Here is a 14,909-nt window from a genome sequence, read left to right on the forward strand (position 1 = left end):
ATGTGTATTTTACCACAATTTTTAAAAATAAAGTAAAATGGAAATATATCAGAAGGAACCAGGATCCAACTTGATAAAGTCCTCAATGGTCTAAACTGGAATTGGATGGTGGTGATGATTATATAATAATGTGAATGTTACTTAATGCTACTGTACACTAAAAAATGGTTAAGATGGCAAATTTCATGTTATGTATATTTAACAATTAAAAGTAATTTCTGAAAATTTTCATGGAAAAAAAGTAAACAGCAAATCAACAAGTAGGCAATTCTTATGCTCTTTCAGTGGGAAGGAAAACACAGCTGGCATGGCAAGCTCCAACCACAACATGGGGCTGAAAAAAATGCTGTTTCTGTAACAATTCAAAATGTAAAACGCTCACCATTCTTCCAGCCTGTCATTTGTCATTTGTCAATAACTTACCTGTCATTTGAAGCATTGAGTTCCAAGACGGCATCCTTGAGTGCTGGGCCCAGCAGGGCTCGTGCCAAACACAGGATGCTTGTGGTTTTACCAGTTCCTGGGGGGCCCTAGGGACAAGATCTCCAATAAATACTTCGGGCCACCAGAATGACCTCAGCGTAGCTCCTGCTCTACGGCTCACCACTGTTTGCACTCACCTTCCCTCTGACCCCCTACCACCTACCACAACACACAGCGGATCAACACAGCAACCAATCCACAGGCTTCCCAACTGTGCTCCCTTTGCTGAGAGGAATGGTGAGCAGGTAAACTCCTCCTGCCATACCCCTCTGCAGAGGAAGCACGCATGCTTCATATAAACATACATATGGCAGGCAAATGAGACGCTGAGACACCCAACAGGACCAGGACTGAGTACTTACAGCAATGATGATATTGGGCACATTCCCTTCTCTTGCAAAGACCTGAGGGGAAAATGTTCATTCAAAATGGTCAATCCTTAAGCTTCATGAACTGATCTCCCCAGTCACATAGGCCTATGAAGGAAGCATGGCTACAAATTTCTCCACGTGGATGCTCCATGGACTTCTCACCTCAGCATCCTCATTTCTGTTTTTTTCTCCCCCCAGAGACAGAGTTTTGCTATGTTACCCAGGCTGGAGCTAGAGTGCAGGGGCTATTCACAGGGGTGATCATAGCTCACTGCAGCCACCAACTCCTGGGCTCAACTGATCCTCCCACCCCAGCCTCCCAGGTAGCTGGGACTACGTGACACTGCCCCGCAGCATGTTTGAAACTGTGCTCATCATTCTCCTTTACAAATCTGAGGCCCCGCCCATGTTTCCTCTTTCATGGACTGTCCACACCACAAAGCTGAGGTCATTGCCATCCTTGGTTGGCCTCTTCCTCACCCTACACAGCATCTCCATCATAAGGTACTATGGCTTTGCCACTCTTCTCCTTCAACTCCAGAGTCCTTCTCTTCTCTCCAGCCTCATGACCATCTTCTCAGCCCACGGTCTCTCACCTGATTGCAATCCACGGACCATTAACTGGTCTCCTTGCCTCTAATCTTGCCCCATTGCAATCCATTTCCCATGCTGTAGGCAAAACTGCTTTTCTAAAGTGTCTACTAAAAATTTTTACCTAACTGAAACCCTTGGATGACTTCTTCCTGTCCTCACTATGAAGCCCAAACTCTTAAACATGGCTCACAAGGCCTTGCACAACCTGGATCCTGCCCACCTCCCCCGCTTATTTCTCACCTCATCCTAAAACGCACACTTTCCAGCCCTGTTACTCACAGCGGGCCCCACGGACCCGCAAGCGTCACATCCCCTGTGAGCCGGTGAGAAACGCTGACTGCCTGGCCCCACTCCTGAACCACTGGATCTGCATTTGCATTTAACCAAGATCCCCAGCAATTCATACACCCAAGCTCTCTTACCTCTGGGCTTTTGCACATGCTATTCCTACTGCCTCCCCTCTGTCTGCCCCCTACCCTCCAAACATGGCCACTTCCCACTCATTTAGCTTTGGTGTCACTTCTCCCACTTGCGGACTAAGTCACCGTGAGCAGGTAAACTCCTCCTGCCATACACTCTCATGACATGCTGACTTCCTCTCATTGAGTGCTTATCACAGTACCTGCTGGCTTTAATGTAGGCCCCATTAGACTGTAAATCTCACAGGCACAGCAATCATGTGTATTTTGTTCACGGTTACAGTTCCTAATACTACATCTGGCCCAGAGAAGACACACAAATACTTGTATCATGAATAAATCAAAAGAACCTTGGTAGCTATTAAAATCTAAGCCCCGTATTTACTGTAGAGACCACCTGTCAAGTCTCACATAGTGGCTTCTAGATCCTGTCTCTAAAGACTTCCAGGGCTAAGAATTCAAAGCTTGCTCTACTGCTGAACATTTCTGCTTGCTCCTCTTTGTGTCACCCTGAAGTCGGCTGCGTTGTCACTTAGCCATTTAGCTCCTCTAGGCAGGGGTTGGCAAACTATGGCCTGGGATGAGGACGAGGGGGTGGAGAGAATTCATCTTGAAGCCAGTTTTTGTAAGTCTCCTAGCTAAGAATGGTTTTTACATTTTTTTTTTTTGAGACAGGGTCTCGCTTTGTTGCCCAGGCTAGAGTGAGTGTCGTGGCGTCAGGCTAGCTCACAGCAACCTCAAACTCCTGGGCTCAAGCGATCCTCCTGCCTCAGCCTCCCGAGTGGCTGGGACTATAGGCATGTGCCACCATGCCCGGCTAATTTTTTCTATATATATATTTTTTAGTTGTCCAGATCATTTCTTTCTATTTTTTTAGTAGAGACGGGGTCTTGCTCTTGCTCAGGCTGGTCTTGAACTCCTGAGCTCAAACGATCCGCCCGCCTCGGCCTCCCAGAGTGCTAGGATTACAGGTGTGAGCCACTGCGCCTGGCCAGTTTTTACATTTTTAAAGGATTGTTTTTTAAAAAAATAAAGAATATCAGACAAACACCTTTGGTGGTTTACAAAGTCTAAGATATTTATTATCTGGCCTTTACAGAAACAGTTTGCTGCCCCTGCTCTAGGGGAATACAGAACAGGTCTGAGAATCCCTCTCCAATAAGCCAGCCCTCCAAGCCATTATCCCCCACAGCTTCTACTCTTCCCCAAACTGAAAGCCCCCAGTCCCTCAATTCTTCTGGATTTGTGGTTCACCTCCCCCTCACTATGTTGGGTGTCTTTCTCCAAATGCCTTGAGCTTGTCAAAGCCACAGTAAGGACAACAGACCATTTTTTAAAAAGTCACTCACCTCCAGTCTGCTCACGGTGTCTTCGTTCCCGACAACTTCATTCAGCTTTACTGGTCTATATTTTTCAACCCTGTTTTAAAGAAAATGCATAAAAATGTTGACATGGCGATTTTCACATTACCCAAAAGAAAGGACTAAAGGGCAATCCTGGAGAGTTTTGTCAAAAGATTATATACATTTAATAAAAATATGCCAAATGGCTGCAAGTTTTAAATTTAAGGAGGTGCCTAAGTGCCATTTGAAAAGTACATGAGAATCGTACACCAAAGGCTTCAAACCTGCCACAGCAGAGAGACACCTGTGGCTGCTGGAAAAGGGCCAGAGGCAGACCATCTGGAGCAATGTGACACTGTGCTGCAACACAGTGTGCCTGTCACAACAGAGGCCCAGCACATGCGGCACTGACATCATTTGGTCTGACAGACGTGGGTGCAACCGAGCCCCTTTCTCATCCCTTACCTGCCAGTTTCTGCAGACACGTGCCAAGCGCACAGCAGGGCTGGCTAGACAGAAACCGCAGGCCTATCCTGCGATCCTATTAGGCTGTATGGAGTCGACAGGTCAGTGGCTTATTTAGACCAATAGTTTTCTCTTTTAAATTAAAAAGCAAGCTATGTTATAAGAGAAAAGGACGTTCTCCAGCTCTGAGAATAGAAGTGGTGGCAAATTTGCAATGATGTGACCATCAGAACTTCCTCTGCCCTTCATTAAATTCCCTGATTTACCCCAGCTCGCACCCTGTGCAGGTACTGGTTCTGCTCCAGAAGTAGCTGTATGCAAAGCGGCTTATTTCCCACAGACTACAGAAAATAGCGACAGCTCTCCTCCGAGACTAGCAAGTGGAGTATGCTTGTTCTTACTCATTCCTTATACTCAGCCGCTTCCAGGTGCCAAGCACTATATAAGGAGTCAGAGATCTCAGGAGAGGAAAGTAGAAGGTACAGGGACGAGCAAGACGTGATTCTTGCTCTAAAGGGCTTTTCCACCAGCAGGGACATAGAGCTTAGCAAATCCTACTACAGTGCCAAGCTGGTCACATAAACCAAGGGCTGTGGAAGCCCAGAGGAGGGAGGGAATCACCAGCCAGGAATGTCAGGAGCTGAAATTTGAGCTGGATTTTGAACAAGCTTGTTCCTCCTTCAGGGCCTTTGCCGAAGCTGCTCTTCCTCCATACAGCCACAGGGCTTACTCCCCGACTTTGCTCAAAGATCAGAGCTCATCAGAGACCTCCTCGGACATTGTTCTCCAGAGCACCCGACATCATCAAACACACTGCACATCTACTTGTCTATTTTCTCATTTTGTCATTCTCTATCAAATGTAAGCTCCACCGCGACAGAGAGTTTGTTTTGTTAACTGAAGTATCTCTAGCATCTAGAATAGCGCTGTGCAATAAAAATTTTATACAAGCCACATAGGTAATTTAAAATTTTCTGGTAGTCACATTAAAAGGTAAAAAGAAAACGGGTGAAGTTAACTTTAATATTTTTTAAACCTAATATAGTCAAAATATTATCATTTTCAACATGTAATCAATATAAAAGAATGACGGAGATATTTTAAAAATACTAAGAGTAGGTGGTCCCACCGGGTAGCCCTCACCGTCGTTAGCACTGTTCTGAGAGAGACCCCGCTCGCAGTTCAGACCCGCCACTCTCGACCCCAGATGGGCTCGGTGACCTACGCCCCTCGCCTTCTCCAACCAGTAACCTCCTCGACGCCACCCCGGGCCTGCCGCTCCCTCAGGATCGCCCCATCGAGCCCCCGACCCGGGATCCTCCAGAGCAAGGCCCGTCACTCGCCCACCCTCGCGTCCGCATGCAGCCACTCTTTGCGGCCTGGGCCCTCACCACGGCAGCTCGTAGTGGCCGGCGCTGCCGGGAGCCTTGCTGGGTGCAGTGGCAGGGTCCTGGGACCCGCACTCGCCCGCGCTACTGCAGCTAGCCTGCACCTCCATTTCCGCGCCTCCTCTTCGCGCCACCCGTGGCCCCGCCCCGTGACGCCATCACGCAAAGCCCCGCCCCCGAGCCCGCCGGGCACGAGCGGAAGTCGCGCGTTTGCCCTTTTCCGCGCCTGCGTGGAGGACTCCGGCCTGGCAGAGCTGCGTCGCTAGAGGCCGCGGTTGCTACGCGAGGTCTGGCGTTCGGTCTGGCAGCTGGACTGAGGCGAGACGTGGCCGCGTCGCCTTGCAAGACGGCCAGGAACGGACGTTTGTGCGGTTTGTCTGGGAGAGTCTCTCCGCGGCGGGGTGGGAGCATCCTGCCTCGTGGGCGCGGACAGGAGCGGGGGGCCTATGGCGTTGTGGAGCCGACACGGACCCGGGCGCGGGGACACCGGCAGCGCTGACGCCCGGGTGCACCTGGGATCTGCCGGTGCCCGGTTCTCCGGATTGCCGCGAACGTCCCAGCGGGCAGCTCCGGTTGGCTGGGAGCGCCCGAGCCGTGTGTGGTACTGAACATCAGGGAATTCTCCGCTGCAGGACCGGAATTGCCACCCCCACCCCCGCCCCATTTTGCAGAAGGGGAAACTGAAACTGTCCCTCTGTTAGATGTAGTTTTCATTCCAGAAACATAGGTACTTCACATTCACAAGTGCTTTGAGCATTTTTGTGGGCTGTTTTTCTACCTATTGAACTAATTTTTCCTCCCATAGCCCAGACGTCATAATTATAATAAATAATGACTATCATTTACTACACCCTTACTATGCGCTAGCTCCGAAGTGGATACTCATATTATTCTCGTTTTGTAAATGGAGACATAGGCTTGCGAATGATGAAATAATTTATCCAATGTCATTTAGGTTGTCAGTGGTGGCGCCAGAATTCATTCCCCCACCGTGTTGCCAAAGCTCTTCGTATAAAATTCATTTTTACTGCACGTACCATATTGCATTATAATTTCAGGGTAGGCTGGGTGCAGTGGCTCACGCCTGTAATCCTAGCACTATGGGAGGCCCGGGCGGGAGGATCGCTTGAGGTCAGGAGTTTGAGATCAGCCTGAGCAAGAGCGAGAGACCCCGTCTCTACTAAAAATAGAAAAATTAGCGGGGTGTGGTGGCGCATGCCTGTAGTCCCAGCCACTCAGGAGGCTGAGGCAGGAGGATTGCTTGAGCCCAGGAGTTTGAGGTTGCAGTGAGGTATGATGACACCACTGCACTCTACCTGGGGTAACAGAGAGCGACTCTGTCTCAGAAAGAAAAAGAAAGAAAAAATAAATTTCAGGGTAAAAATTGGCTTTACTGTCTGAATTGAAGGCAAGGATTGGGAACTATTTATCCCTATCCCCAATGCTTAGCACAGAGCCTGGCATACTGTAAGTATTGGAATATCTTTAATGAATAATGGGAAGTTGTGTTTCCAGAACAGCTTGGGTCAGCTGTGAGGAGGTGGGTTGCTTTCACCAGAGGACTGACCAAAGCCCCATAGCAATTTTCTTTCCATCAACAGTGAAAATCTGCATATATTACAAGTAGAAGACCTTGTTTTGTAGGCAACTGATTACTCATCCAAATAAATATCTGCTCCAGAATCCATATTGCAGGACATTGTTTTCTATTTTTATCCTTATTGTTTAGTTTTCTTCCTCCAAGAAACCCTGCCTGTTATGGAAATTTATTGGGGAATACAATATTGCTGTTACGTTAATTATGCATGTGTAAATTGGTGCTCCATCTTTTCTAGCTGGAGTGTTTAGCTCCTTGAGGACAAGGTACCTGCCCCCTGCTTCCGTTTCTTCTCTTGTATATAATAGGTGCTGAGTTGATGTCTGCCGACTGCTCATTTTGGTTATGCAGCCAGACTGGCAAGATCCAAGCAGTGGGCAAAATTTATGAATGTGCTCTATGAGATAAGACAAAAACATGTCCTTCCCCATTCTTTTCAAGTTATTGCCAGTTGGGTAGGAACCTCAAATTCTGAAGTGGTTTGTTTACTGATAGTAATTATTAAAGTCTCCAGATTCAGAACTTACTAGGTGAAGGTGGGGCTGGGTGGCTCACGGCCTAGCACTCTAGGAGGCCGAGGTGGGTGGATCGCTCAAGGTCAGGAGTTCAGACCAGAACTTACTCAGTGTTTTTCTTTTCCCCTTTTATATGATTTGGATATCTCTCTTCCATTCCCCTTTAAACTGATGGAGCCTTCTTGTATATTTTTTAAATCAGTATTCACGGGTCCTTTATTATTTCTGGAGGAGAAAATACAAACTTTTCTTAAAATGTCTCTGTGGTTTTTCCTTGGGATTGTTCCTACGTGGTAATATTCATGTTTAACTTATAATCAACTATCACACACATCCCTTCCACCATATAAAACAATTTAGAAACTAAACATTTTCAATACATTCAGAAAACGATATATAATTCTTTCTCCTTTCATGGTTCTTTCCCAAAAACGCAACTCTACAAAAGGCCTTTTGGTGCTGCCAGGACTCTGGTCTCACTGATGTGCTTGGAATGGCAGGAGAACCAGAGAAGAAGGTGACTTTTGGGGCAGAACTGCACTGTCAGGACATTTTTCTTCTTTCTAAACTGAGCCTTCTGTGACCCGGTTGGACTCGGGCCCAGACAGACTCAAAGCTTAAAAACTCCAGCCACTCCCTAGGGCCAAACAGCAGCAATGTTGGGAGACCAGGGAGTGTTGGGGAAACCAACCACAGGTTCTTGTGAAAGGGCAAGGAGTAGCCGCAGGGAATTCCTCCTGACAAATCCATAAAATCCCAGGAAATTGAATTCACACTGAGGCTAAGCTCCCAGACTCTTTTATCACAAGAGGACAAGGCAGTTATACAAAAAGAGGAAGCACGTGGAAAGGAAATAAAATTGAAAACAAAATCCTTTACCAAAATCCAGAGGCTTCCAATGAAATTATCAAATAGGACAGGCAATAAATCTTGGTTAAAATGACACCCAGACTTTTCACTATTTGCCCAGTTCCTGTGTAGCGCTACAGGATATGAGGCTGAAAATCTGGTGACACCGCAAGACCGGGACTGTCACATAAGCCTGTTTTCCACCTGCTTTCTGCCTACTCAAGCCTCCATTGGCCCAGAATATCAAACATGCTTGATTATGTTTGTCTTGTTTACATTGCATTTTTAAAATTCATTATTTGTTTTCAAGTGGATTTCTTTATGATTTTTAGCTCTTTTTTTGTTTTAAAATGGTGATGCTATCACTGAAATAATCGTTTCCTCAGACACTGTGGTGTTCTGTCCCCTTTAGAGCTTTTCGAACATTCTTGTTGGCATTTTGAGTATTAAGAGGCTCATTGTGTATTGGGGGGGTGTGGGAAACATCTTCTAGATATATCTGCGGTATAAGGATTTCCCATCTGGGTAAAATTTGTCCCTGGGTATTGCTGTGATTAGAATTACGGAATTTGGAAGCTGGTTGGAAATCATCATGACTCTCGTTTTCTGTCTTTAACAAATATTGATTGAGTGCCTACAGCCACTGGGGTAGGCATGGGAGCTTACATTATAGGGAGGAAACAGCCACCAAGCAGCCAATCTTATGTTTATTTGATTATAATTATGATGAATGTTAGAAAAGGAACTGATCGGTTGTGAGGCTATCAGCAGTAAGGTTAACACCCTACCTGGGAGATCAGGGAGGGCTTTGCCAGGGAGGGGCATTTGACCCTGACTCTGAGATTGAACACCTGTTGGCTTTGCTGGGAAGGACTACCTAACCCCTGCCCTATTTCCCATTGTTCCCTACCCTATCACCCTTTCTTTCTTCTTTTTTCATTTCTTCACTCAGGCTGGAGTACAGTGGTGCAATCGTAGTCACTGCAGCCCCAAACTCCTGGGCTCAAGTGATCCTCTTGCCTCTACTTCCCAGCTAATTTTTCTTATTTTTTATAGAGATGGGGTCTTGCTGTGTTGCCCAGGCTAGCCTCCTACCCCCTCAGCCTCCCAAAGTATTGCATTTACAGGTGTGAGCCACCTCACCCAGCCCTGTTTATTTCTTTAATTGTACTTACCCACAATGTATAATTATCTGGATATATTGCCTTGCTTATTGTTTTTTCCCCTCTAGAATGATAGTTCTTTGAGAACAGGAACTTTCTGTGTCTTGTTCACCATTGTAGTGGCTGGCCCAGAGCAGGGGCTTCATGAATGCATGAACGAATGAATGACAACAGAGCTGGAGCACAGGGTGGCCTGACCAGTCGGATGGGTGGGAGTGAGGTTGGAGAGAGATGAGGCCCGCAGGGTGCAGGGTGTGCAGGGCCATGAAGGCCTATTAAGATTGATGAGAAGCCGCTGGAGGATGGGAGGCAAAGCGACAGGACTCAGTTTGTGCTTGAGATCACTCCAGTTGTGGTGCAGCGAGTGGTCTGGAGGAGGCAAGGGTAACTGCAGAGGAAATATGTGTGGAAGTGTTGGGTTGGGTTTGTGATCTTTTTTTTTTTTTTTCCCCGAGACAGGGTCTCGCTGTGTTGCCCGGGCTAGAGTGCCATGGCGTCAGCCTAGCTCACAGCAACCTCAAACTCCTGGGCTCAAGCAATCCTCCTGCCTCAGCCTCCCGAGTAGCTGGGACTACAGGCATGCGCCACCATGCCCGGCTAATTTTTTCTGTGTATTTTTAGTTGTCCGATTAATTTCTTTCTATTTTTAGTAGAGACGGGGGTCTTGCTCTTGCTCAGGCTGGTCTCGAACTCCTGAGCTCAAATGATCCACCCGCCTTGGCCTCCCAGAGTGCTAGGATTACAGGCGTGAGCCACTGCGCCCGGCCGGGTTTGTGATCTTTTAATCTCTAATTTTTAAATTATAGAACATTTCAAGCACACCAAAAATATCAACATTTATATACCCACCACCAACACATATTAAAATTTCCCCTCCTTTTTAAAAAAAGAAATAAGCATTAACAATCTTGCTAACACTCTCCACCCCAATCTCTCCTCTTCGCTTCTCCACCCCTACTCTACAGAAGAGGAAACTGTTGCACAGAGAGGTGCCCAAGCTGTGGTACCCAAGGTCTCTTGGTCAGTAGGAGGTAGAGTCTGGATCTAGACTAGGTGGTCTGAACCCAGGACCTGTGTGTTTTGTGTGCTTTTTGTACTTTCATGACACACACATTATCTGTTAACATCATGTATTATGGTGGGTTTTTAAATTTTCTGTAAGTTGAATCATTCTGTATATAACTTTGCAATTTTTTTTCACTTAGCATTATATGTTTGAGATTTGTCTACGTAGAATGTAGATTCCATGAGAGTAAGAATTAGTGTCTCTTGTTCACTGCCTGGCTTGGAACAGGTGTTCAGTGAAAACTTGCTGAGCGAATGAATTTGTTTGCTACTGGATAGTATTCCATCGTGTTTCTGAGACAGTTTCTGTAGGCTGGATACCTAGACATGGAAGTGCTAAGTCCCAGCTAAAGGTGTCTTCAACTAAACAAGGGGTCTCCAGACAAATCCTAAAAAAAAATATTCAGGGTCAAGTTAGAGTGAAAGCCCAAGTCTTGCAAGGCCTCATATGTCTTTCCTTGACATGACATCTCCCTGACCTCCCTTTCCACCACCCTCACCCTCTTATAGTTGATTCCAACCACATGGGTCTCCTTGCTCAAAATGAAGAGTGCCAAGGCCATTCCCCTACTTCAGGGCCTTTGCACATGCTGTTGCTCTTCCTTTGGATGGCCACATGGCTTACTCCATTGCCTCCTTCGGGTCTTGATTAGCATCATCTACTCTTCCCTGCTCCCCTCGTCTCAGCAATTGCTTTCCTCCCAACCCTGCTTTCCTTTTTCTATAACATATAACTCTAACTGGTTAAGTATGTCTGTACTCTGTGTGTCCCCCATTGAAATACACGTTTGTGATGGCAAGGATTTTCTCCATCTTAGTCTCTGCCGTTGCCAGTTCCTTGAACAGTGCTTGGCACTTGGCAGCCATTGGTAAATGTTTGTTGAATAAAGGAATAATCCCAGGGAACTTCAGAAGTACAGACATGATGAAGTAAATCAAAATTTTGTATTGGTATTTTTTTTCCAAGATACGGGGTCTCTGTATTACCCAGGCTGGTCTCAAATTCCTGGCCTCAAGTGATCCTGCCGCCTCAGCCTTCCAAAGTGCTGAAATTACAGGTGTGGGTCACTACGTCCGGCCTCATTATCTTTATATATTTGATATATTAAGGATTTGAAATCCTTGCAATGACTTTGTCATATTAGTGTCTAACACAGGAAATTTATGATTCCAATTTAAAATGTAAAATTGAATCCATTTTGTTAAACTTGTGATTTTAGGTTGAAATCTTACTAAATTTATAATAGTATTAGGACATTTAAGAGAACTGGAGATTCAACATATTACAAGTTTAGTTTATTAGATTTATAAGATATATTTGAGTACTTGGAAGGCTTGTCAGATAACTGAGGTACTTAAAAAGGAAATCAAATACACTCAATTTGTAAAAGTAGTTTAAGATGTTTAAGAGAACTTAGTTATACACAAAAAGACTTCAAAAGTTATTATCAAGATTTGCTAGAGTTGTAAAAAGAAAAATAAGATTTGTACACTATACCTAAAAACTTGCAGAAGAACAAGATTTTTTAAATTTGTAACTTTCATAAGTTAAAAAAAAATTGGGGGCGGTGGGGACAGATGCAGTGGCTCACACTTATAATCCTAGAACTTTTGGGAGGCCAAAATGGGAGGATCGCTTGGGGCCAGGAGTTTGAGGTTGCAGTGAGCTGTGATGACAACATTGCACTGTAGCCCAGGCAAGACCCTGAGCAAGAGTGAGACCCCATCTCTACAAAAAATAGAAAAATTAGCCAGGCGCAGTGGTGTGAGCCTGTAGTTCCAGCTACTCTGGAGGCTGAGGCAGGAGGATCCCTTCAGCCTAGGAGTTCGAGGTTGCAGTGAGCTATGATGACACCACTGCACTCTAGCCCAGGCAACAAAGCGAGACCCTATCTCCAAAAAAAAAATTTTTTTTCAAGTAATTTTCTGAATAAAGTTTTAAGTGCACAGGAGTTGTCTGTGAGTACACCAGAAAACCCACATTTCCACGGGTGTTGTCACATTGTATTCTGAAGGGCTGAGGCAGTGATACCCCTACCAGCTGTACATGGGAGGTAATTTTTTAAAGTGCTATTCAAATGCTCAAATCCTATTATTACAAATGAGAAAACTGAGGGCGGCCGAGACTCAGCAAGGCCATGCAGCGAATGCACGCTGAGGCAACCTCAGCCCCCAGCCCCCACCTCGGGCCTGCTCCTCCCTCCTTGGACAGCTGCCTCTGCCCGCTGCCCCTGATGTCCCTTAATTGAGTCTGCAGCTGGTGACAGTCTTCAGGCCCCGCTGAGGCTTGGTAATAATAACTAACAATTGGCCTGTGTAAAAGAGCTTTACGTTGACTCCTCGCGACCCCCCTTTGAGGTTGTTATTATCCCGTTACAGATGTGGAAACCGAAGCATGTGGTCCCCAAGGTCTCACAGTGAGCAGGAGGTGGAGTCTGGGGTGGTCTGACCCAGAGCCTGCGCTCCTCACCGCGGCCCGCCAGCCCCCCTCACGTCCGCCTCCCGGAGGACATCTCGGCCTCGCCAGGAGCTTCCTGGGGGCTTTGGCGGGCTGAGGTTAAGGTCACTCTGTCCACAGAGGAGGTGCACCTGCCACCTCAAAGGCCCTCCCTCCGTGCCTGTCTCTACTTCTCCCTGAGTCTCTCCCTGAATCTGGTGTGACTTTCTCCTGTCACTACGATTAATTAGGTCACAGGGTGACGTCTGGCAGGATTCTCTGCACAGGCATCAGAGAGAAGGGCAGCTATCGGACATGGACAGTCCTGGCTATGGAGCCAGGATGTGACACAGCCTACAGAGGGTGCCCAGCACAGTTCTGGGCTGACCACAGCGGGAGACGCAGAGATGAGTTCAATGAGGTGTGCACGGTCCAGCGGCCTGGCTGGTACACGGGCGTCCCCACCTCACCACTGCTAGGAACTGGAGGGCACAGGGAGAGAAGGGTCTCTTGTGGCTGCAGGGCCCTGCTCCAGGGGGGCGTGACCTTCAAGCTGAGCCTTTAGCTCAAGTTTAAATCTGGTGCTGCTGAGTACACATGTCCAAACAGGACGCTTGTCTTCTACGTCGTTACACCCTCAGCACCCCTGTCCCCTGAGACACCGCATTTTAAGGGGTGGGGAAAGATGTCTACCCGTGACTCTTAGGTGCATCTTTTAGGAGACACTTTCCTCACCAGGTGGCGTTTTAAAGTACTAAGGCCAATGATTTCGAAAAGTGCCTGCCCTACTTTTTAAGCAAATCCTGAGGAGTAACACGTTAATGACTCTCCCAGAGAAGGAGCTATTCTACATAAACACGCCTTCTGGTAAGCGCCCTCTGCACGCAAAGTTTTTCATTTTAACTATTCTGTTAAACATTAACAATCTGGAAACTTGGAAAATTGCTTTACACACATCCCTGCTTTCTTTAAAAACAAGAAGGATCCAGAATTTTCCCCGATGCCTTAACGTCATTAGTACAAAAGTCCCGTGTTTTATGTGCCATGATACGGGGATGACCCCAGAGATTCCGGGCGTGTAATGGACTGTGGTCCCCACACTGCACAGCCCAGATCCTAGCTGTGTAGATTCTTTACTTCTAATTTGAGTCTGTTTATTCATCTAAGCTCTTCCTTCTTCCTGTCCTCAGTGAGCACATCTGCCCTGGCCTTCCTGTGACCACTGCTGGATCTGCTGCGGGGTGGGGACCAGAGCACCCAGCTCAGTCCGGTTCTATTCCATTTCTCCCTCCACCAGTGGTGGAGAGACGAGTGTGCACATTTTTGTTTGCCAATCTGGTGTGCAAATGCACATATATAGTCATACATTACATGCAATACATATTACATGCATATATATGAGTGCTATTTTAATTTTCATTGTCTTGATAAGCATGTTGCTATGTGTGTTGTTGTATTTCCTCTTCTGCGACTTGTTTATTTGTCCATTTTTCTGTGCAAATCATGAAGTTTTATTTTCTTTTTTTTTTTTAAAGCCAGTCAAATTTAGCAGTGGGGGGTTGAATATCAATTTTAGTGACACTAATGTTAATAAGTTCTGATACCCTACTACCATCAGACCAGCCATGAAGTCCCTTTGGAGAGCAATTTGTCAGTTTCTAGCAATGCTTTAGAAGTACACACTCTCTGACCCAGAATTCCACTTCTAGAAACTTGTTTTACGGAATTACACATGTGCACAAAGATAAATGTACTAGGATATTCATTGCAGCGGTTTGGAATAGTGGAGAAAGGAAACGATATAAATGTCCATCACTAGTGGAATGGCACATTCATACTGTACAGTCACTAAAAAATGAAGGCCATCTGCCTGCACTATAGGGAAGGGTCTCTGTGTCCCCCTTAAAAACAGTAAAGTCACTGAAAAAAAATACATAATCCTATTTATTAAAAAAAAAAAGAAGGCTCACGCCTGTAATCCTAGCACTCTGGGAGGCTGAGGCTGGAGGATCGCTTGAGCTCAGGAGTTCAAGACCAGCCCGAGCAAGAGCGAGACCCTGCCTCTACCGAAAATAGAAAATTAGCTGGGGGTAGTGGCGTGTGCTACTCGTGTGCTACTAGTCCCAGCCACTCGGGAGGCTGAGGCAGGAGGATTGCTTGAGCCCAGGAGTTGGAGGTTGCTGTGAGCTAGGCTGATGCCACTGCACTCTAGCCCAGGCA

The 14,909-nt window shown here is 46.5% G+C and overlaps 1 protein-coding gene across 1 annotated transcript in view; it reads right to left on the reverse strand.

The window, feature by feature from the left end:
- The window catches only part of RFC2 (replication factor C (activator 1) 2, 40kDa), a 20,295-nt gene extending 15,054 nt beyond the window's left edge, over positions 1-5,241 (reverse strand). The window contains exons 1-4 of the mRNA XM_012640306.1: positions 5,067-5,241; positions 3,217-3,286; positions 846-887; positions 424-530 (exon numbers count right to left, since the gene is read on the reverse strand). Of these exons, the coding sequence (XP_012495760.1) occupies positions 424-530; positions 846-887; positions 3,217-3,286; positions 5,067-5,173 (326 nt within the window). The 5' untranslated portion in view covers positions 5,174-5,241. The remainder of the gene's footprint in view (positions 1-423; positions 531-845; positions 888-3,216; positions 3,287-5,066) is intronic.
- Between the last annotated feature and the right edge of the window lie 9,668 nt (positions 5,242-14,909).

Source organism: Propithecus coquereli, unplaced genomic scaffold, assembly GCF_000956105.1.
Source record: "Propithecus coquereli isolate 6110/MARCELLA unplaced genomic scaffold, Pcoq_1.0 Scaffold150, whole genome shotgun sequence".
In the NCBI taxonomy this organism is placed as follows: domain Eukaryota; kingdom Metazoa; phylum Chordata; class Mammalia; order Primates; family Indriidae; genus Propithecus; species Propithecus coquereli.